This window comes from Macaca thibetana, chromosome 4 (assembly GCF_024542745.1).
Source record: "Macaca thibetana thibetana isolate TM-01 chromosome 4, ASM2454274v1, whole genome shotgun sequence".
Taxonomy (NCBI): domain Eukaryota; kingdom Metazoa; phylum Chordata; class Mammalia; order Primates; family Cercopithecidae; genus Macaca; species Macaca thibetana.
In genome coordinates, this window is record NC_065581.1 from 32,914,130 (window position 1) to 32,935,470 (window position 21,341).

The 21,341-nt window shown below is 41.0% G+C and overlaps 1 protein-coding gene across 1 annotated transcript; it reads left to right on the plus strand.

Annotated features, from left to right (window-relative positions):
* The first annotated feature begins 11,817 nt into the window (after positions 1 to 11,817).
* Positions 11,818 to 16,956, plus strand: LOC126952695 (mamu class II histocompatibility antigen, DR alpha chain). The gene is made up of 5 exons (XM_050787509.1): positions 11,818 to 12,003; positions 14,407 to 14,652; positions 15,143 to 15,424; positions 15,714 to 15,879; positions 16,552 to 16,956. The coding sequence occupies exons 1-4, from the start codon at positions 11,922 to 11,924 to the stop codon at positions 15,866 to 15,868; spliced, it is 765 nt and encodes a 254-aa protein (XP_050643466.1). The 5' UTR covers positions 11,818 to 11,921; the 3' UTR covers positions 15,869 to 15,879; positions 16,552 to 16,956.
* The last annotated feature ends 4,385 nt before the right edge of the window (positions 16,957 to 21,341 follow it).

Consider the following 21,341-nt stretch of genomic DNA (forward strand, 5'->3'; position numbering starts at 1 on the left):
TTTTCAGCTTAGTTCATTAGTCTTTTACTCCATACATCTTCAACATTTAACAAGTGTTTTGAAAAGGACACCTACAAAGCGCTTGAGGTCATCAACTCTCAAATCTTGTCATTTCAGCACCACATCAAATGACACAACACTTGCTAATTTCTTAGTCCACTGGAGGAGCCTATTGTCAGAGGCCACACCTGGATTATTACCTCCACACAAGCACTCAGATCAGTAAGTGTCCTCAGGTGATAAGTGGTTGTTGCTACTTGGCATCAATTCACCAGTTCTTCTGAAACTTACATCTGTTTTGTTTTAGGCCCCTTATCAATGGTAGGTCTTTGTTTCCTCAACACCACTGGACAGTGAAAGATTTTGCACTGCTTTTCAGAAGTTGACACTCTAGTTTTTTTGTTTTACCTTTTACCATAGCATCAGAAGTTAACCAATGTGTTTTGAGGAAACCAGAATGTTTGAGATGCCTCAGTTTTCTAGTTACATCAATCTGACCCCATAATTGCTGCTGGTTTCTTTCTTACAACAGAAAACTAGGAAAATTGTAGCAGAAAATTTTCCTACAGCAGAAAACTGTAGCAGAAAAATGACATTAAAATGCAGCGCACACTTACAAACAGCAAATGCTACCAAAAGAAAACGTGATGTCCAAACATCAGCTTACATTTGCATAGTTCTTCTTTGGAATTTTAGTTCATCTAGTCCTGTTTACTTTCTTAGCTAAACAATTGTCCTACTGTGACCCTAATGCATCTTATACTGTGGTGGAAAAAAGAATAAGATTTTAAATTGTGCTCACTGAAAAACTGGATATAGAAAGAGGCAATGGCCAGACCATATATAAAAATAGGACTGGCTGGGCATGGTGGCTCAAGCCTGTAATCCCAGCACTTTGGGAGGCCAAGACGGATGGATCATGAGGTCAAGAGATCGAGACCTTCCTGGCCAACATGGTGAAACCCCCGTCTCTACTAAAACTACAAATTTAGCTGGGCATGGTGGCGTGCAGCTGTAGTCCCAGCTACTCGGGAGGCTGAGGCAGGAAAATCACTTGAGCCCAGGAGGCAGAGGTTGCAGTGAGCCGAGATTGCGCCACTGCACTCCAGCCTGTTGCTCTGAAAGACCTTTGACCCACAGCCTATAGCAATTTGCCCGGGGAACCAATACCCTTATCTACAATAAACAATCCAGCAAGATAGTCTGCTGTAAGTCAGACGTGCAGGAAGTCAGATTGCTGTCTCTAGTGATGATCCAGGAAGCTAAATAATAACTTTTATAACAATTGTATAATATGGCCAGGACTTGATTAATAACTGACAGTTTCCCCAATATTTGTGCCTGCTTCCAACTTAGGACCAACCAGGGAAAGCTAAATCTGCACCCTAACCAATTACATAGGATATTCCACTTCTAGTTTTCCGTTAAATGTTCCCCAGGCCAGCAGCCTCCAGTCAGGTCCCTTTTTACCACTATAAAGTTTCCTACTTCTCTGCCTGCCTTGGAGTCTCTGCCAAAATGCAAATAATGGTGGCTGACTCCTTTGTTAAAGCCATTTGTGAATAATCTTTGCTCTTTTCATTTGGTTGATCTTCATGTATTTTCACATAACTAAGCTTTATATAAATTAAAACCCAAGAGGCTAACATTTAATTAATGGCATTAAGATCTTCTATATCTGATAATGTCATACATTATATTAGGTTTGATATTTCTATTGAATATAGATTTAGTAAATTACTGAAAAATGCTAAAAATTCATCAAATAGATATGTAAACACAAATAAGGAAAATGTAAACAGAGATACTAGAAAAGGGTAATATATTCAGGAATAAATATTCAAGATATTTTAAGTTGGAGATACTGTCTGTTGGTACTAAATCAATTTTCCCCTGTTTTGTGCTTTTTTCCATATCACTTGGGGTTGAAGCCTGGACACCACTTCTTCTAGGGTCCCTTTCTTAGGAAGACACTCACTTGCAATTAGAAGAGAGTGGAAAATTGCTGTCATTCTGCTTCTGACAGCAAGTAGCAGCAGCTGCTAGGAGTGTGGGTCTGTTTAGTACTATTTAATGCCAGTAGTAGCTTCCTGTAGTTCCTGATCTTTGGAAGCACAATTTTGCTTTTTCTGTCTGCTGGGACAATTTAGACTCACCAATTAACCTAACATGCACGTCTTTGGGATGTGGGACAAAACTAAAGTACACAAAGAAAACCCATGCGGACGTAGGGAGAACACACAAACTCCGCATGGACAGTGGCCCTGGCCAGGAATCTATTTATTTTCTCACCAACATTGTAACAAAACAACGTTGAACAAAGCAATGCTATCGGAGGACCCTCTGTGTTTCTCACGGTTCTGGAGGCTGGGAAGTCAAAGATCAAGGTGTTGACAGGTTCGATTCCCGGTGAACTTAGAACTGAAGGCTCTCTGGCAGGGGTGCCTTGTGGCTGTAGGCTGGGTGTAGGAATTCAGGCTCCCCACTAGGCCTCCATTTACAGAATCCTGACTGGGAGGGAGAGGGTCTCATCGGTGCTCCAACGTGGCCTCTACTGACCCCAGGAGGGTAGGAGTGCCTCCTTACACCTGGGCAGTGGTGAAAGCCCCAGCTTTCTACTTGGCCTCCTCTGACAGCACCCTGGCAAAGTGGGTGAGGAGTGCTTCCTTCCAACAGGGCAGGTGGAAGTCCAGGCTCTTCGCATGGGCTTCACTATGCCCACAATGTGGGCAACACCACAATGTGGAGGTGGCTGATTACTGATGGGCAGTGGTGAAAGTCCTAAATCCCCAGGTGGCTTCCTCTGACGTAAGCCTGATGGGTCTAGGAGGTATCTCATTATCACCAGGCAATGGTATAAGACAAAGCTCCTCACTCAGCGTTTGCTGACTGAGGCGGGTTGGGAGCCACTGATTTTTCTGTATTTGACTGGAGTAGTGCGGTTACTATCGGTTATCTGCCTGGTAGGTTGCTCTTTCTCATTCCCTTGGATAGAGAAACATGCTTTCCTTAGGATATTTTTGTCTGTGACTACTGATGTTTCCTGTTTTCCAGTTTCTCCAGCACTCATTCCTGGATATATTAGGCAGAAAGAAAACCCATGGAACTCACCACTCCGTCATTCCCCAATCCCGTGGTCTGAGGCCAACCTGCTTCTCCTCTCTGTCATTCAAGGGCTTCTTACGTCTGTCTATAGCTGTACTTAGTAGGAGGAATAGGAAGAATTGCACCTACTCCATCTTGTCTTGGAACCAGAAATTTCTCAACATATTTTTAAAAATATGTCTTTGGCATATATTAAAATATTGTACATCTATCCTTAGATCCTTAAATAAACATATCATCTATCCTTAGATGATATGTGTATTTAATGTAAGTTAATTTGCTTACAAAAATAAAAGACTAAAACTATCAATTATGTTAAAGCCATAAAAAATAAGCAGATTTTTTTCCCCAAAATGTGTGTGTGTGTGTGTATCTCCTATGTATACACATATACCATGTGACATATACACATGTAAAAAAAAGACATAAAATGAAAATTGTCCGTGTATCAACACCTGGGGGCAGGGAGTATTCTCAGGTTTAACTAAATACTCATATTCAAGTTTTTACCATAGGCCACACCTGGCCCTCAGATTCACTTAGAAGGATATTAGACAGAAGTCAAAGTATGCCAAAGTGCTGAATCAGGTTTTTTTTCTTCAGTGGGAGAAGTTCTTGAAACAGTCTATAACTTATTCCAGGTGCTAGTTTCATCCTCTGCCCCCATCCCCCAAGTGACAGCTCAGGTACAAGGAGCTGAATTTACACCTGTGGAAGTTGTGTCCACCCCGGCTTAGAATCCCCATGCCATCTAGGAGCTACTACCTCTTATAACAAACCCAAGGGCACAGCTTGCAGAGTCCCTGTAAAGGGCATGCTTAGTTACAAGGGTCATTGCGTTCAGAGATACCCAAACTATGGGTCCCCGTCATTTGTTATGGTTCATCGAATATTCTTCCCGGTAAAGATACAAAACGCCAACCAGAAGCCATTTGTGCCACAAGCAATGTTGTCTAAAAATCCAGCTGATGTTCTTCCTCCTTCAGGTTTCCAGAAAACAACTAGAAAATTAGCGTAAGATTAAACATATCGTGGAGAAGTAGAAAGGATGTTATAAAGCATTTATCCACAAGATTCAAAATGAAATAGAGTTAATTTTGTCCGTTTTAAGAGATTATTTCAACCTTCAAATTATTTAAAAGTATATCCTATATTTCGTGTGCTTATTCAAAAATGGCATGGTAATACTTATAAAAAGACTTTAAATATTTTAAAATTACAAACCGTTTAAGTGACCTAATTAAATCAAGCACACTTTGAGTACGCACATAAGAAAAAAATTAGTTGAAGCATCCTGACTTAAGAAATCCTTGATCTTTCCTAAGGTGTCTGAATACTCAATGTCAAAAACACTTATGAAGAATTAAACACTGTTGACCACAAGAGGGAAACCTAGTCCCACTTATACTACACCTTAGAAAATCAAGGGAAAAAGATGTGTCCTGAGAACCTTTGAAATAGTCAGATATAAACATAGTATACAAGAAAAAACCAACTGTCATCCCTACCCAAGGATATGTTTGTGGTTTGAGTGGTTTTAGTGTTTTGAGTGGACTGGTTCTTGGACTCCACATATTATTGGCTACAGAGCTAGAGACTTGATTTAGAAAACCACAATTGCCACTTTCTAAGTAAGCCCTTGACCAAAAGATTAGATTTCTTTAAACCCAGTTTTCTCAGGTAAAATGGAAATACAACTGTTATCTAATACATATAAGTAAACTTTAGTGTCTTAGTCATAATAGTAGTATTTTTAATTGGTAAAAAGAAACTGTACCCCAAAAGAGAATTTCAGTGAAAGCAGTAACAATCTTCCGGCATATTTCTCACCTTTCTTTCTACCTTAAAGGTTCAAAGTTCATAAGTAATCTCAGAAACCTAAAATAGTTTATTCTCTATTCTCACTATTGGTTTTTAAAAAACATTTTGCAGCATGGACCACTGCTCGTGTACAGATGCTCTTCAACTTAACAATAGGGTTATGTCCCAATAAACCCATTATAACTTGAAAATATCTTAAGCTAAAAATGCATTTAATACACCAATAAACCCACCATAAAGTTGAACAATCATAAGCCAAATTATCGTAAGTCAGAGATGATCTGTATTAGCTTAAGTCTTGGGATGGGTGGTGGTTTTTTTTTTTTTTTTTAGGTGCCATTTAGCCACTCATATTCTCTTCCATTTTATTGTAAGAACTAATTCCCCTCTTACATTCTGTGCTTGACCCATGATATGCTCAGGGTGAACAAGAGCTACCTTCTTCTCATGACTTCTATTTTTTTGTGAAAATTTCCTTCATTCATTCACGACATTTGGATTTGAAATCTTACCTACTTAAGTACTTTAAAAATCATTTTCTACTACCTTTCTTATCAGAAGGCTCTAGTGATTCATTCTTCACACTTCTAACTTCTCATCTTCACCCTCCTTGTCTTCTTCCTAACTTCGCTACAGTGTTTTACATGTTTGGAACCCAGCTCCTTTACTATGATTGCTGACCGTGTACATGAAATAAACCATCTTCTAGTTTTTTGTTTCTTACTCTCAATTATACCTTTTAGAAAAGAATTAAAAGTAGAAAAAGACTGCTACACAGACATTCTTACGATATTCAGAAATGAGCAGAGATCATGCTTAATGAAAAAAGATTTCCAAATAATGCTGCATATGTCCGGAGAAAAGGTGGCAGAAACGACTGTCGTCTGGGGGCACTATGGTCTGGACATGGCCAGTTCTCAGAACTCCAGTCCCTAAATTCCCTTCTAATAAAGGAAAAGCCTCTTAAGGTTCTTATAGGAATCCTGCCACTTTCACCTGAAAGAATAATCTTCAGTTGTGTGGCACATGGCCAAGAGTATAAGTCTTTAGTCACTTGGAGGTACACAGGCACTGTAATGCTAAATAATTGGACAGAATGTTGAACTTACTGAGGCCTCAAATATCAACTTTCCTTTGGGAAAAAGAGCAGGATCCTTAAAAGTGGTTGAAAGTAATTCAGATTTATTCCTTAACAGAGTGATGCTTAATTTAACAAAAAGCATGTTATATGCATACTCTTCTCCATTATCTTGTAAGAAAACTGGACTAGGAAACACAGCTTAAATGGCCAGTTCTGCCTCCATTTCCTAAACTGTGTTATAATTATGTCTATGTGACCAGTAACAGGCAATGACCATGATTTATACTTTTTCATATGTTTGTTGTTTTGTTTTTAATGTTTGTGGTCTTTCCTCAGTATCAGCTAAGAGGCCATTGACACAGATATCTATTTATGGACATGTGAGACTGTTCTTCACCTCTTTTGCAGAATTCATAAAGAAATGATGGGGAAAACACTTCAATGATAGAGTGGATAAAGAAATGTGGCACATATACGCCATGGAATACTATGCAGCCATGAAAAAGAACGAGTTCATGTCCTTTGCAGGGACATGGATAAAGCTGGAAACCATCATTCTCAGCAAAATAACACGGGAACAGAAAACCAAATGCTGAATTTTCTCACTCATAAGTGGGAGTTGAACAATGAGAACACATGGACACAGGGCCTGTTGGGGGGTGAGGGGCAAGGGGAGGGAGAGCATTAAGACAAATTCCTAGTGCTTGAGAAGCTTAAAACCTAGAAGACGGGTTAATGGGAGCAGCAAACCACCACGGCACATGTATACCTATGTAACAAACCTGCATGTTCTGCACATGTATCCCAGAAACTTAAAGTATAATAAAACAAACAAATAAATAAGGAATGATGGGAAAAACAGGTTTCTGTTATTGTCTCTCTACTGACCAAAGGGTGGTCAGAGAGTGTAGGATGAAGCAGATTTGTGATATCCTTGAATAGATCTGCTCTTTACTGTGAATTCTATCATCTACTCCCAATGTATATGGGAAAGGGACCAACTTACCTGCCTGGAATTTAGTGAAACTGTTTTCTAGGGGGACCAAGAGTTTCCTCTATTTGATATGAAGTTGGGTGGTTGAAGATGATGGAATTGGCTTCTGCTCCCATCAGAATCCTAAAGAGCGGGGTATATGGGCTAGTCGGTATTGGATCTTGAAACAGTGATGCATTGGGAACGGTCACACTCCCGGAGTTTGTGGACACAAAGGATGTTTTAGTGTTCCCTACACACCAGACATGGGCCATGAGAGAATCTGAGGAGCCTACCAAACCTTGCACAAGAGAAAAGCTTTACTTGGAACGTCACCCAGGCTCAGAGAACACAAATATTTCATTTTCAGTAAGACATTTCCAGTCTTTTTCTCTTCCTCCCCTTCCCTGAACCTGCCCTAGATGGGCTATGGCCTCAAAGTGCCAGTAGAGTGTTAGAAGGAAGGAGAACCACACTCATTCCTGACTGCAGCAGTTTACACAGAGATAGAAAAAGATTTATCTCAAATCAAGTTGGGACTTTCAATTATTATATAGTACCAAACAATCTAATTGCTGAAACTAAGATATACTTGTGCAATTTAAGGGAATTGTTGAATAGCATATTAATTAGAATCGAGCAAATAATTCATGAAGTATGCTATAATTCCTACCCAAGCACAGGGGAGTAGCATCTCTAATGAAATTATCTAAAGGGGCAATAGCAGACACAATGAGTTTTTGTTTGATTTAAGGATTCCATTTAGTGCTTTTCCAACCTAGCAATTACATTTGTATGCTTCAGATGTTTTAAAAAATAAACAAAAGAAAGTACCTTAAATAAAGAGTATGATCACATAGTATTTAAAGAATTAATCAGTAAATTTAAAAAGTTATATGAATTAGATTGATTGAAATAGATACTTTCCCAGTTCTCCTCCTTCAACACACACACACACACACACGTATGCATACAAACACATCTGAATTCTATAAAATCATTCTGACCTTGATGAGATTCCATAGTTTACTCATGAAACAGAACATCATGTTTAAATGAAGTTTCTGGACTGTGTTTTACATGGATGGTTGAGTAAAATCATTCCCTATTCCTGGAAGAATAGCTAAGAAAGGATTCACAGGTGAGAGGATGCATTTTTTTCAGAAGATGAGAAGATGAGAGCATCAGAATGTCCTATATCCTAATTCTGTGTGCTGGCTTTGGAGTGGCCAAGATGATAGAAATGGAAGGAACTCTGAAAACAAATTGCCAGAATTTCTAAGGAACAGGAGGTGCTGAGTGAGTGAATCAAGCCACGGACTGGCCATATGCGGGCAGCTATTAGAGACAACCACCCTGAGGCTTCTTTGGTGATTGGTCAAGCTAATCTTTTCCTTCAGACTCTCCCAATGATAAGGCTTAGCTTGTGCCATTTAGAACAGACAAGAACACAGAGAATTATAGAACAATCTGACTATAGGTGCTCAAGTTATAGCAATGAAACTTGTAGTTGGCCGGCAGGAAAATATTCTGAGATGTGGATTTGAAATTTCTAAAAAGTGTGCACACACACACACACACACACACACACACACACACACCCCTACCTGCATTTTCTAATTTACAAAGACTACTCAAGTAAAGCGGGGTAATTTCACACCTCAGGAGGTCTGTATAAAGATAACTCTGGTCTTTAAAGCATCAGGTTTCAGGTAAAGGTGAAGAGAGAATGAATCAAACTCAAACTGCCATCCTCCCAGGTTAAAGATGAGTCCAGTCATCATGGAGCCCCCTGTTAACACAGGACATTCTAGGAAGGCCCATTAACCCATTGCCCTAGCACATTTGTTAATGTCCTAGTGCATTTGTTGTTATCAACAGTTCACAGTTTTTATTCTGATAGGGATCTATTCCTGCAGACCAGCTTCTGCGACCTCTCAGGATGCGAAGAAGTGACACAAGAAAAATTTCTTATGTAGTGAATTGAGAAGGAAATACCTAGATCAATATTCCCTCAGCACTTCTGGCAGGAAGTCCTTAGTAGGGGAAAAACACTGTGAAGACCCTTAGTGCAGAAGGAAAAGGGGGTAGGGGGCGGTGGAAGGGAAGCTAAAAGAAGAGGCTGGAGGTTCTCAGAACTCAAACGACACAAACAAATGAAGTATTGAGGTCCCAGACTTGATCTGGGCCCAGTGTGAAAGCCCTAACCTATTTCTCCAGAAGAATGTATCCTCTGGATTTAGACTTGGCACTGTGGGGAGAACCAGAGTGATCTGTGGTGGATATACACACAAACACAGACACACATATGTGCATTTAGTAATTTTTGTAAAATTTCCATTTGCTTCTCTGGTCCTGTCCATATCTTAAGGAATAGAAGTAAGAATATGACTTCTCCCAGGTTTGCTCTGCCCCAGGTTTCTGAATGTGGAATACATTTCTCCAGTGAAACTCAGTATTATGGGATTTGGGAGGGGGAAGTTAGGCCTCAGCCATCTCAGGGACAGGCTTCACAGACATGAGTTTTGGCAGCAGCCTTGTGTCCTAAAGACATTTACTCCTAGGGGTGCTAGAGGATCTGCAACATCAGCAGAGGCTTCCTAGGGGTTCCTGATCTTTTAAAGTTAGGGGTCTGCACTGACTTGTGCTCTTCCAGACCCCCTAACAGTTTTAAGGGCTAATTCCCTGTAGTATATTCAGTTCTGCTTAGACTGCTTACAGGGATTCCTGTTTCCTGAGTGAATTCTCATGGCTACAGCGGCTCCTCCCCATTTAATATCACCAAGAAGTCCTCATTCAGGTGCCTTTGGAAATTCCCTCAAACACACAGGAAATTAGAGTTTGAAAGAAAACGGAGAACCATGAGCACCGTCCAAATAGGAACTTCTCTCCTATCACAGAGAAAGGGAACTGAAAGTCATTTCTCAAGTCTCCCAGATTTGGTAATCTCACAAGAAGAACCAATCAGTGTTTTAGGACTAAACAGTGTCATAAGTTGCTGAGCAACAACTTGGGTTGAAGGTGCTGTCATGATAGATGAAATGTCTTTGAGTTTACCATGTTTTTCTTAAGCACCATTTAAGAACGAGGCATTATGGCAGCCAGCAAAGGGCAGACATAGAAAATTATACATGGTTTTGCCTCTAAAAGAGGAGATGACAAGCTTAAATCATAGGATCAGACTCTCAGCACAGACTGATACCATAGGCTTTCATCTGGCCCATTCTCCTGACTGTTTACCTTTCGGGAAAGGTATTCCTGAAAAATTGCAGGAGAGACCATACTGTGGGTCTCTTTCTAGTGATCTAGGAGTTAATGTCACAGTATGTTCAGAGCCCTTTGATGTGATCAGATAATCAGTAAAGTATAGAATATTTGTGTTCATAACTTGTGAGAACGGCTGCATGGCAGGATAAGACCTCAGCACAACAGTGTGGAAAATCCACCCTAAGCAGATGTGTCATGACTGATGTTGAACAGTGGACTCACCATCCGATAGGCTCCCTCACTGCTAGGTCACTCTTCATGGAAGTATTTGTATTCCAGTCCTTTCTATGGAAAGAACTTAACATTTTCCTTTTCAGAACATTGTATTTTCGAAAACATGAGAGTCGAAGTCTCTTAATTTTCAGGACTGTCTATGTTGAACATCAAAATATATTCTTTAGAGCAGATCTTTAATAATCATACGACAAGAGAAAAACTTTCATAATCTTATGACACGAGGGAAGGAATATTAAAGTCCTTCTGTGGGTTATTATCTCTAATGTTCCCAATACAATAGGCTTTGCCAGCCAGGTGCGGTGGCTCATGCCTGTAATCCCAGTACTTTGCGAGGCCAAGGCAGGCAAATCACAAGGTCAGGAGTTTGAGACCAGCCTGACCAACATGGTGAAACCCTGTCTCTACTAAAAATACAAAAATTAGCCAGGCTTGGTGGTTGGCGCCTGTAATCCCAGCTACTCAGGAGGCTGAGGCAGGAGAATTGCTTGAACCCAGGAGGTGGAAATTGCAATGAGCTGAGATCCAGCCACTGATTCCAACCTGGGCAACAGAGCAAGACTCTGTCTAAAAAAAAAAAAAGAATAGGCTTTGCCCACTATACTCTCTCATATTCATTGACCTGAATCCTCCAATGAGGTGTGTCCATTAGTCAACTCCAATCTCTTGTCATATTTAAGGTGGCAGAGATGAGAAGAAGGTAGCTCCTTTATAGCCCACTATTTCCACTAACTACTTCTTGTGTTTCAAGATATAGCCTTCCATCCTTCTCCAGTGTTGAGACTGTTGAACCTAAGAGTTTATCCTCTGATTTTCTGTAAATGAGGCACAATGGCAGCCAACCCAAGGTCTTGGCCTGAGTTGGTCATCTTGAAGTCGATGACTCCAAGAAACATGAAAGAGCTTCTTTAGTGAAGCTATGTCCTCAGTACTGCCAAAATTCAGACATTCTCCATGGCCTGACAATTTACCTTCTATTTGGGTAATTTATTGTCCCTTATGCCAACTCTCCAGCTGTCATGGCACAGACATATGATCTGTATTTAGCTCTCACTTTAGGTGTTTCCATTGATTCTATTCTCACTAATGTGCTTCAGGTATATCCCTGTCTAGAACTCAGACTGGGATTAAAGAGTCTGTCCGTGATTGACCAACATTCTTAAATACTTGATCTGTTGTTGTTGTCCTGTTTGTTTGATGAAGAACTTTACTTCTTTATCCAATGAACTGAGTATCTTGCGTCCTGGACCCTTTGCAAGAACCCTTCCCTTAGCAACAGATGCGTCATCTCAAAATATTTTTCTGATTGGCCAATGCGTAATTGATTTGCATTTTAATAGTCAGACTCTATTACACCCCACATTCTCTTTTCTTTAATTCTTGTCTGTTCTGCCTCACTCCTGAGCTCTACTGACTCCCAACAGAGCACCCAAGAGGAAAATGGCCATAAGTGGAGTCCCCGTGCTAGGATTTTTCATCATAGCTGTGCTGATGAGCGCTCAGGAATCATGGGCTATCAAAGGTAGGTGCTGAGGGAATAAAACCTGGGACAATAGACTATGAAGCATTGGAGAAATGACCTATGGACATTTGGAAGATAATGTGTGGAGTGAAAGAAAAGTGTGACAGGTATTATGTAGTCTAGACAGAAAGTATAACAAATTGTGGTTTGGTGGAGTTCTTCCCTCAACACAAATTGAATTAAGTCAAATTTGGTTTAGAGGATCAAAACCCAGTTGTGTGTTGATGAATAGCACAGTCCTGCTACAAGCCAAACTGGGGTGGGGGAGGAAGAATATTTTCTGGCAAGCATTAACAAGTTATATCTCTGGGCCTTAATTATTCTTTCTGGAAAATTAGTAAAATTAAAAACTAAAAACCACACATAGTTTTTCTAGAATTAAATGAAAGAAAAAAAAAAAAAAAGAAAAGTTTATTAGCCCTGTTCTTACCTGAATACATGATACAGTAGTTATTTTTTGGAGTGTAAATCCTGTCAGTATATATCGAGCACTTATATTGTGTTGAAGGTTACTAGAAGGAAAAGCCATCAAAAAACAACAATTTACTTCAGGAAAAGGGCAGGGAAGGCATGCTGATATGAGTTGCCCCATGGGACTGTGATAGCCATTCCCTGCCTTCCCATCTCCATGGTACAGTAGATCTTATATCATGTTAACTTAGTAATATTTCCAAGATAGTAGAAAAATAAGTAAGGAAGTGGGGAATCTGATATTACTCTCTTTCATCTCCAGAGCAACATTTGTGCTATTGTAAAGATGTACTGTAGAAAAGTATTCTTCACCCAGAGTGACCCCCACAGAAGGTGTCAGGTAGACTTGAAATAAGCAAAGTAATAACCCAGCTCCCATACCCATAGTGGCAATTGTAGATTTCTATTGCCCAAAAAGAGCCATACATAGGGATACTTACCTGGAAAGATAGAGGCTCTTCCCTTGGTTTGTAAAGAGGCAGCTAGTATATTTGTGTGTGCTTGCATAGATGCAAATGGTAAATAAATTCCAAGGTTTATCAATACACAGTCCAAACATTAAAATCTCTCACTTTGGCCGGGCACGGTGGCTCACTCCTGTAATCCCAGCACTTTGGGAGGCCAAGGTGGGTGGATCAGGAGGTCAAGAGATCGAGACCATCCTGGCCAATATGGTGAAACCCCATCTCTACTAAAATACAAAAAATTAGCTGAGTGTGGTGGCGCATGCTTGTAGTCCCAGCCACTCAGGAGGCTGAGGCAGGAGGATCACTTGAACCTGGGAGATGGAGGTTGCAGTGAGCTGAGATCACGCCACTGCACTCCAACCTGGTGACAGAGCAAGACTCAAACAAACCAAACCAAACCAAAACAAAATATCTCACCTTAACTTTGAAGACTAAGGAGAGAAATAATCTCCCACTGATCGACACACTCCACAGAGGCAGCATACTTTCCAAGTGTAGCTTTCTTTTTTCATGTTCATTATTCCCTTGGTGTTGGTTATTCTCAGTGTCAATCATAATAGAACATGTTCCATAATAACAGTCCCAATTTAAGGAGCATTAAGATAAAAGGTGGAATTGCCAAGGTCAATCCAAACGTGACCCTTCTCATAGAGGTAACCACCATGTGGGTTTGGATGCAGGGAAGCAGGGGCTCTACGACACTACAAGGTCTCAGTCTTAATTTTTGGAGTACTTCAGTCTCCAGTTATATTTTCCATAGATTTGGCCCTTAAATAAAAAGAAGCTTCTGACTCTAAAATGTAAACAGTACTTGTTACAGGCTTGTTGATATATTAAAAAATTACCTTATCTAATTTAATCTTAAAAACAAACCACTGACAGGATCAAAACCACAGCAGGACTACATAATAGGAAAATTACACATAAATAGGTAGAATAATCTGCTCAGGATAACTAGGTAAGTTGCTGAATAAGAATTCAAGATTTTATTTGATTCCAGAGTTTAAAACCCAACCTTTCAAACAGCGTTTCTCTCTTCTTAGAGTACAATGTTCTGAGAAAGAGATGCTCTGGAATTCTTGCCTAAGTGTATTTAATGCCTGGATAAAGAGGGTGGAGAACATTTCTCTTTAGGGGCTACTGCTGGATTTCTAAAAAGAAAATGATTTCTTAGCTAGTGGCATGAAGCCAGACAACAGCTTCACAAGACTCTGGGTTCTTTAGCCCTCATCTCCTTCAATCCACCCTCTTTGTAACCAGTCCTTCTTGTTTCTCACCTCCCAGCTTTGTTCAACAGCATGTCCTTCACCCAGAACTTGCCTTGTCACTCATCCCTACTCGCCATCATTCTTTCATTCCTCTTGGCCCAATGTCTCTCCACCACTTCCTGCCTACATGTATGTGGGTTATTCATTTCCCTCTCCTGATTTTCCCCACCCAACTCTCTCCCTTTCTTGCCTTTCAGAAGAACACGTGATCATCCAGGCTGAGTTCTATCTGAACCCTGACCAATCAGGAGAGTTTATGTTTGACTTTGATGGTGATGAGATTTTCCACGTGGATATGGCAAAGAAGGAGACGGTCTGGCGGCTTGAAGAATTTGGACGATTTGCCAGCTTTGAGGCTCAAGGTGCATTGGCCAACATAGCTGTGGACAAAGCCAACCTGGAAATCATGACAAAGCGCTCCAACAATACTCCAATCACCAATGGTACCTCCCTCTCTGCTGCACTCCTGGACGTGGGAATCCATAGTTTGAAAGTAGATGCTTCAGCTCTTTGTGTTAGATTATTGTAACTGATTTTCCCTCTAAGGGGCCTAACTTTGCCATCAACAAGCCCCAAATTCTCATAGCCAGAGGTCTGAGAACTTTATGGGTTTGTTCCTATCTTGATGTGCTCAAGTCTTGTCTCTGTCATCCATGGTCTCCTACGAAGTCATTGCCCTGAGTTCATGCTGGGGGAGCCAGAAGGGAAGTCCTTGGATATCTTATACCGCAATATTGGCTCAATTTCTTGGGGAGGAGGGGCGGTCAGAGATTATCTGGGGATGTGACATAGATTTCTCAGGGCACAATTTCAACTACTTTTTCAGCTTTAGGGTTTTTAGACAGGTTTATAACACAATTCAGCATGGGAGGGAGAGGGGTGAGCCTAAGCAGTAATGGCTGATTTCTGTCATGTCTGTCATGTGTCCCCCAGTACCTCCAGAGGTAACTGTGCTCACAAACAGCCCTGTGGAACTGGGAGAGCCCAACGTCCTCATCTGTTTCATCGACAAGTTCTCTCCACCAGTGGTCAAAGTTACATGGCTTAAAAATGGAAAACCTGTCACCACAGGAGTGTCAGAGACAGTCTTCCTGCCCAGGGAAGACCACCTTTTCCGCAAGTTCCACTATCTCCCCTTCCTGCCCTCAACTGAAGACATTTATGACTGCAAGGTGGAGCACTGGGGCTTGGATGCACCTCTTCTCAAGCACTGGGGTATGGACCATCACTCAATCTCCTTTATTTCAAAGTTTCCTCCTATGATGCTTGTGTGAAACTCGGTGTTCTAACTGTTTCATAATACCTGCTACAATTAATATAACTGTCTTCTCCTACTACCCAGCTTCCTCCTCTTTTTAATCTGTAATTCTCTCAACACATCATTCTGTCTTCCTCTTCTTTAATCTATGAATAACTTTTCTCTTTATTAAGTACCCTACATTTGATTCTGAGTGTTACTTCTTCCCACACTCATTACCATGTACTCTGCCTTATTTCCCCCCAGAGTTTGATGCACCAAGCCCTCTCCCAGAGACTACAGAGAACGTGGTGTGTGCCCTGGGCCTGATTGTGGGTCTGGTGGGCATCATCGTTGGGACCGTCTTCATCATCAAGGGTGTGCGCAAAAGCAATGCTGCAGAACGCAGGGGGCCTCTGTGAGACATATGCAGGTGGGTTAGGTGTGGCCAGAGGAAGACATATATGGAGGTATCTGAGGGAGGAAAACAGGGTGGGGAAAGGAAATGTAATGCATTTAAGAGACAAGGCAGGAACAGATGTGGCTATTGATTTCTCTTTGCTAGAACGAATCAGACACTGGTATCATCTGGTATCCCAAAGCTTCAGGATCTGTCATCCCTTTCCATAGATGGGCACTTCAGTCATGGCTCCGGTCTTAGAAATCATCTCCAGAACCTAAAACCATTGTTTCACATTAGAATACTGAGTCTAGGGATCTAGAAAAATAAGCCTCAAGATTTAGGCACATCCTAGCTTGTATTTCATGGGACAGGTCATCAGTTCAGAAGCATTTCCAGATCCTGGCTCCTTTGGGTTTAGGGTAGATCCATTGTATGAAATGGGAATCTCTTAGAGGCCAATGCCTGCTTTTGCTCCTTTAGTCTCAAATGTAGTATCAGAAACTCTAAAAAATGGTAAAGCGTGGTTGCTTATTATGTTCAGATGGAGAGTAGGGTATACAGTTAATTCATGTTGGAAAGTTTAGATGAACATTAAAAGACTTTTGCAAAGTCAAAGGATTAAGAGAGAAGAGGAAGGAATCTGAAGCAAAGAGCTCAGAACTCATCTTAAACTCCTTAGTAACTATGTGTGTCTTGCTATAGGTGATGGTGTTTCTTAGAGAGAAGATCACTGAAGAAACTTCTGCTTTAATGACTTCACAAAGCTGGCAATATTCCAGTCCTTGACCTCAGTGAAGGCAGTCATCTTCAGCATTTTCCAGCCCTATAGCCACCCCAAGTGTGGTTATGCCTCCTCGATTGCTCCATACTCTAACATCTAGCTGGCTTCCCTGTCTATTGCCTTTTCCGCTATCTATTTTCCTCTATTTCCCACATTTTATTATCATCATGCAACACCTCTGGAATAAAACATACTGGAGACTGTCTCGGCTATGGAACTTTCTGAACATCCCACGGGGACATCTCTTGTGTACTTTTTGTTTAAGGTTTCCTCAAACTGTGATTTTTTCTGAACACAATAAAATATTTTGATGATCTTGGGTGGAATTTTTGGTGTTTAAGCCAGTTCTTTGGGTGGCGGTGGGGAGTGGGGAGTCGGTGCTGGGAAATATATTGGGAAATATATGTGATCCTTTCCTGGTAAAATATCTGAATGTTGAATTTATCTTATAAATTCTGAATTCATCAGACATATTCATCAGTTCATTTGGGCTTAGTCTCATTTTGTGCATCTGCAGGCAACCCTCTTGTTGTGGCCTAGTCCTTCAGGAAAACCTGAAGTAGGATTGGTTTGTTGGGAGAGCTCTACTGAGCAATGACCTAACAGTATCTTCAGTAGAGTGAATCTGAAACTCCAAGGTTTCAGAATGCATGGGATGGAGGGAAGCAGATGGGGTTAGAGTGGGGAGAAGGAAGAGAGGAGGATCCACAAACATTACAGGATTTTACACATCAATGTTGTTCATTCCAGACTTAATGAGCAAAGAGATTGTACACTGAAGATTGGCCTTACCCATTCTGTTAGACATAGTTTCAGATGCCTATTTTATTACTGGGAGAGTAGTCTGACTGATTCTGGAAACCGTCTTATATTTGAAGATGTGTCTTTGAGTGAAAAAGCTGAGTGAAATTTGGGGTTGGGGAGAAAAATATGACATTAAGATGAGAGGAAAGAATATTTGAAACACAATGAACTATTGCTCATTTGTCTATAAAGCTATGACTTGATACTTATTTCCAAAATGGTTTCCAGAACCTGCCATAAACCATAAAGATAAACTATTTATGAAAGTGTGGTAGATTGCAAATAAACGCTGTTGAAATGAGCTAGGCCTGGGTTTCATCTTGGCTGTATCATTTACTAGCTGTGTTTTCACTGGTATCTTACTTAGCCTCACATTACTCATGAAAATACTGGTGTTAATTTTTACTACATTAATTAATATCAGAATTAAAATGAAAACGCAAGTAATTAGATACATGCTTAGTGATAATAAAATATTGCAAAAAATTATACGTTCTGTTGTTTTTCTCAAAATGTCTACAGCCTGGTGATAAAAATCTAAGATAAACTAAACAAAACAAGGGTAAACCAAAGCATCATGACCTTCTAAGATTTACTAATAAATAAGAAGTTTCTCGGCTGGGCCCAGTGGCTCACGCCTGTAATTCCAGCACTTTGGAAGGCTGAGGCAGGTGGATCACGAGGTCAGGAGATCAAGACCATCCTGGTCAACATGGTGAAACCCCATCTCTACTAAAAATACAAAAATTAGCCGGGCGTGGTGATAGGCGCCTGTAATCCCAGCTACTCAGGAGGTTGAGGCAGGAGAATCTCTTGAATCCAGGAGGCAGAGGTTGCAGTAAGCTGAGATCGCACCACTGCGCTCCTGCCCGGCAACAGACTGAGACTCCGTCTCAAAAAAAAAAAAAAAAAAAAAAAAAAAGAAGTTTCTCTACTGTTGGTTCAGAGAATGAAAGCAGAATCTTGAGACTATTGAAGGTAGAATAGGTACGAGTGTCTTTCTTACATGACTACAAACTTTATTATAAAATAAACAGCTTAACACAGAGAATACACTAAAACTTAGACAAGCACGGATTAAGAAAGCAAAAAGTAAACCCATATACTACCATGTAAGAAAACCATTTTTGGCCGGGCACGGTGTAATCACGCCTGTAATCCCAGCACTTTGGGAGGCCGAGGTGGGAGGATCACGAGATCAGGAGATTGAGACCATCCTGGCTAACACGGTGAAACTCTGTCTCTACTAAAAATACAGAAACTTAGCCAGGTGAGGTGGCGGGCGCCTGTAGTCCCAGCTACTCGAGAGGCTGAGGCAGGAGAATGGCGGGCACCTGGGAGGCGGAGCTTGCAGTGAGCTGAGATCCGGCCACTGCACTCCAGCCTGGGCGACAGAGCGAGACTCCGTCTCAAAAAAAAAAAAAGAAACGACTAGAATATCTTCCAAAATGGCTGTATCATTTTGCATTCCTACGAGCAATGAACGAGAGTCCCTGTTGTTCTATATCCTTGCCAGCATTTGGTATTCTGGGGTTTGGGATTTCAGCAAGAAAGCCATTTTAATATTTTTTTTATTTTAAAATAATTGTAGATTATGGGAGATTGCAAAGACAGTACAGAGACATTCTGCATGCGCCTTCACCCAGTTTCTCCAAATGTTTATATTTTAAGTAACTATAGCACAGTAGGAAAACCAAGAAAATACTTTAATACAATGTGTGTATAGTTTTATGCATATGTATTATCACATTTGTAGATTCATGTCACCACCACCACAATCAAGCACAGAGCTATTCTGTATCACAGAGATCTTCGTCATGTTTCCCTTTCTAGCCAAATTCCCCAACACAATCACCTTAACAACTTAAAACCACTAATTTCTTCTCTATTAATTTCCAGAATACTGTCATTTTGAAAATACTAGTTAAATGGAATCATGCAGTATGTGACTGGTGTTTTTCACTTGGCATAATACCCTTGAGATCCATCCAAGCTGCTGCATATATCGACAATCTGGTTTTTTAATTGCTAAGTAGTATTCCATGGTCTAAATGCAGCACAGTTTGCTTAACTATTTGCCTATTGAAGGACACTTTTGCTGTTTCTAGTCTGGGGCCATTACAAATAAAGCTGTTTTGAACATGTGTGTAAGGTTTTTCTATGAGCATGAGTTCATGAGTTTTCATTTCTCTGGTATAAATGTCTGGGATATAATTCATGGGTCATATGGAAATATACGTTTAGTTTTTCAAGAAACTGCCAAACTTAGCCAAGTATGATGGCTTATACCTGTAATCCCAGCACTTTGGGAGGCCAAGGAGGAAGGACAAATTGAGGCCAGGAATTTGAGACCAGTTTGACAACACAGCAAGACCCCAGTGTCTACTTTTTTTTTTTTTTTTTTTTTTTGAGACAGAATCTCAGTCTGTCACCAGGCTGAAGTGCAGTGGCATGATCTTGGCTCACTGCAACCTCCGCCTCCCAGGTTCAAGCAATTCTCCCGCCTCAGCCTCCTGAGTAGCTGGGATTACAGGTGCACACCACCACGCCCAGCTAATTTTGATAGTTTTAGTAGAGACAGGGTTTCACTATGTTGGCCAGCATGGTCTTGATCTCATGACCTTGTGATCCGCTTGCCTTGGCCTCCCAAAGTGCTGAGATTACAGGCATGAGCCACCGTGACCGGCCAAATGTTTTGTTTTGGTTTGTTTTTGTTTTTTATCAGGTGGATGTGGTGGCATGCCCCTATAGTCACAGCTACTTGGGAGGCTAAGGTGAGAGGATTGCTTGAGCCCAGGAATTCGAGGGTGCAGTAAGCCACTGCACTTTAGCCTGTCTGACAGAGAGAGATCCTGTCTCCAAATGGAAGGAAGGGAGGGAGGGAGGGAGGAAGGGAGGAAGAAGAATAAAGAAAAAAGAAGGGAGGGAGGGAAGAAGGGAGGGAGGAAAAAAGAAAGGAAAGAAGAAAGGAAGGAAAAAAGGAGGGAGGGAGGAAGGAAGAAAGGAAAGATGGGAGGAAGGAAGGGGAAACAGAAAGAAAAGGAAGAAAGAAGGGAAGGAGGGAGGGAAGGGAGGAAGGGAGGGAGGGAGAAAGGAAGGAAGGAAAGAAGGAAGGAAGGAAGGAGAAAGAAAAGGAAGAAAGAGATAAAGGAAGAAAGAAAGAAGAAAGAAAGAGAAAGAAAGAAAGAAAAAGAAACTGATAAACTATTTTCTAATTGCTTTGTGGGAGTATGGTCACTTTCATCATATTGATTTTTCCTTTTTTGTTTTTTTTGAGATAGAGTCTGGCTCTGTCACCCAGACTGGAGTGCAATGGCACGATTTCGGCTCAATGCAACCTCTGCCTCCTGGGTTCAGGCAATTCTCCTGCCTCAGCCTCCCTAGTAGCTGGGATTATAGGCTCCCACCACCACGCCTGGATAATTTTTTTGTATTTTTACTAGAGATGAGGTTTCACCATGTTGGCCAGGCTGGTCTCAAATACCTGACCTCAGTTGATTCGCCTGCCTCAGTCTCCCGAAGTGCTGGGATTACAGGCATGAGCCACTGCGCCCAGCCAATATTGATTCTTCCTTTTCCATGAACATGATATATACATTTTACCATTTATTTGTGTCATCCCTGATTTCTTTGAGCAATGGTTTGTAGTTTTCCTTGTGGAGATCTTTCTCCTCCCTGGTTAGCTCTATTCCTAGGTATTTTGTGTGTGGGCGGCAATCGTGAATGGGATTATGTTCCTGATTTGGCTCTCAGCTTGACTGTTGTTGGTGTATAGGAATGTTAGTAATTTTTCCACATTAATTTTGTATGCCAAGACTTTGCTGAAGTTGTTCATTAGCTTAAAGAGCTTTTGGGTTGAAACTATGGGGTTTTCTTGATATAGGATCATGCCATCTGCAAATAGGCA

Coding starts and splice junctions, on each gene's coding strand:
- LOC126952695 (XM_050787509.1), top strand. CDS start 11,922: ATGGCCATAAGTGGAGTCCCCGTGCTAGGATTTTTCATCATAGCTGTG. Junction 14,653..15,142: donor CAATACTCCAATCACCAATG/GTACCTCCCTCT, acceptor TGTGTCCCCCAG/TACCTCCAGAGGTAACTGTG. Junction 15,425..15,713: donor ACCTCTTCTCAAGCACTGGG/GTATGGACCATC, acceptor ATTTCCCCCCAG/AGTTTGATGCACCAAGCCCT.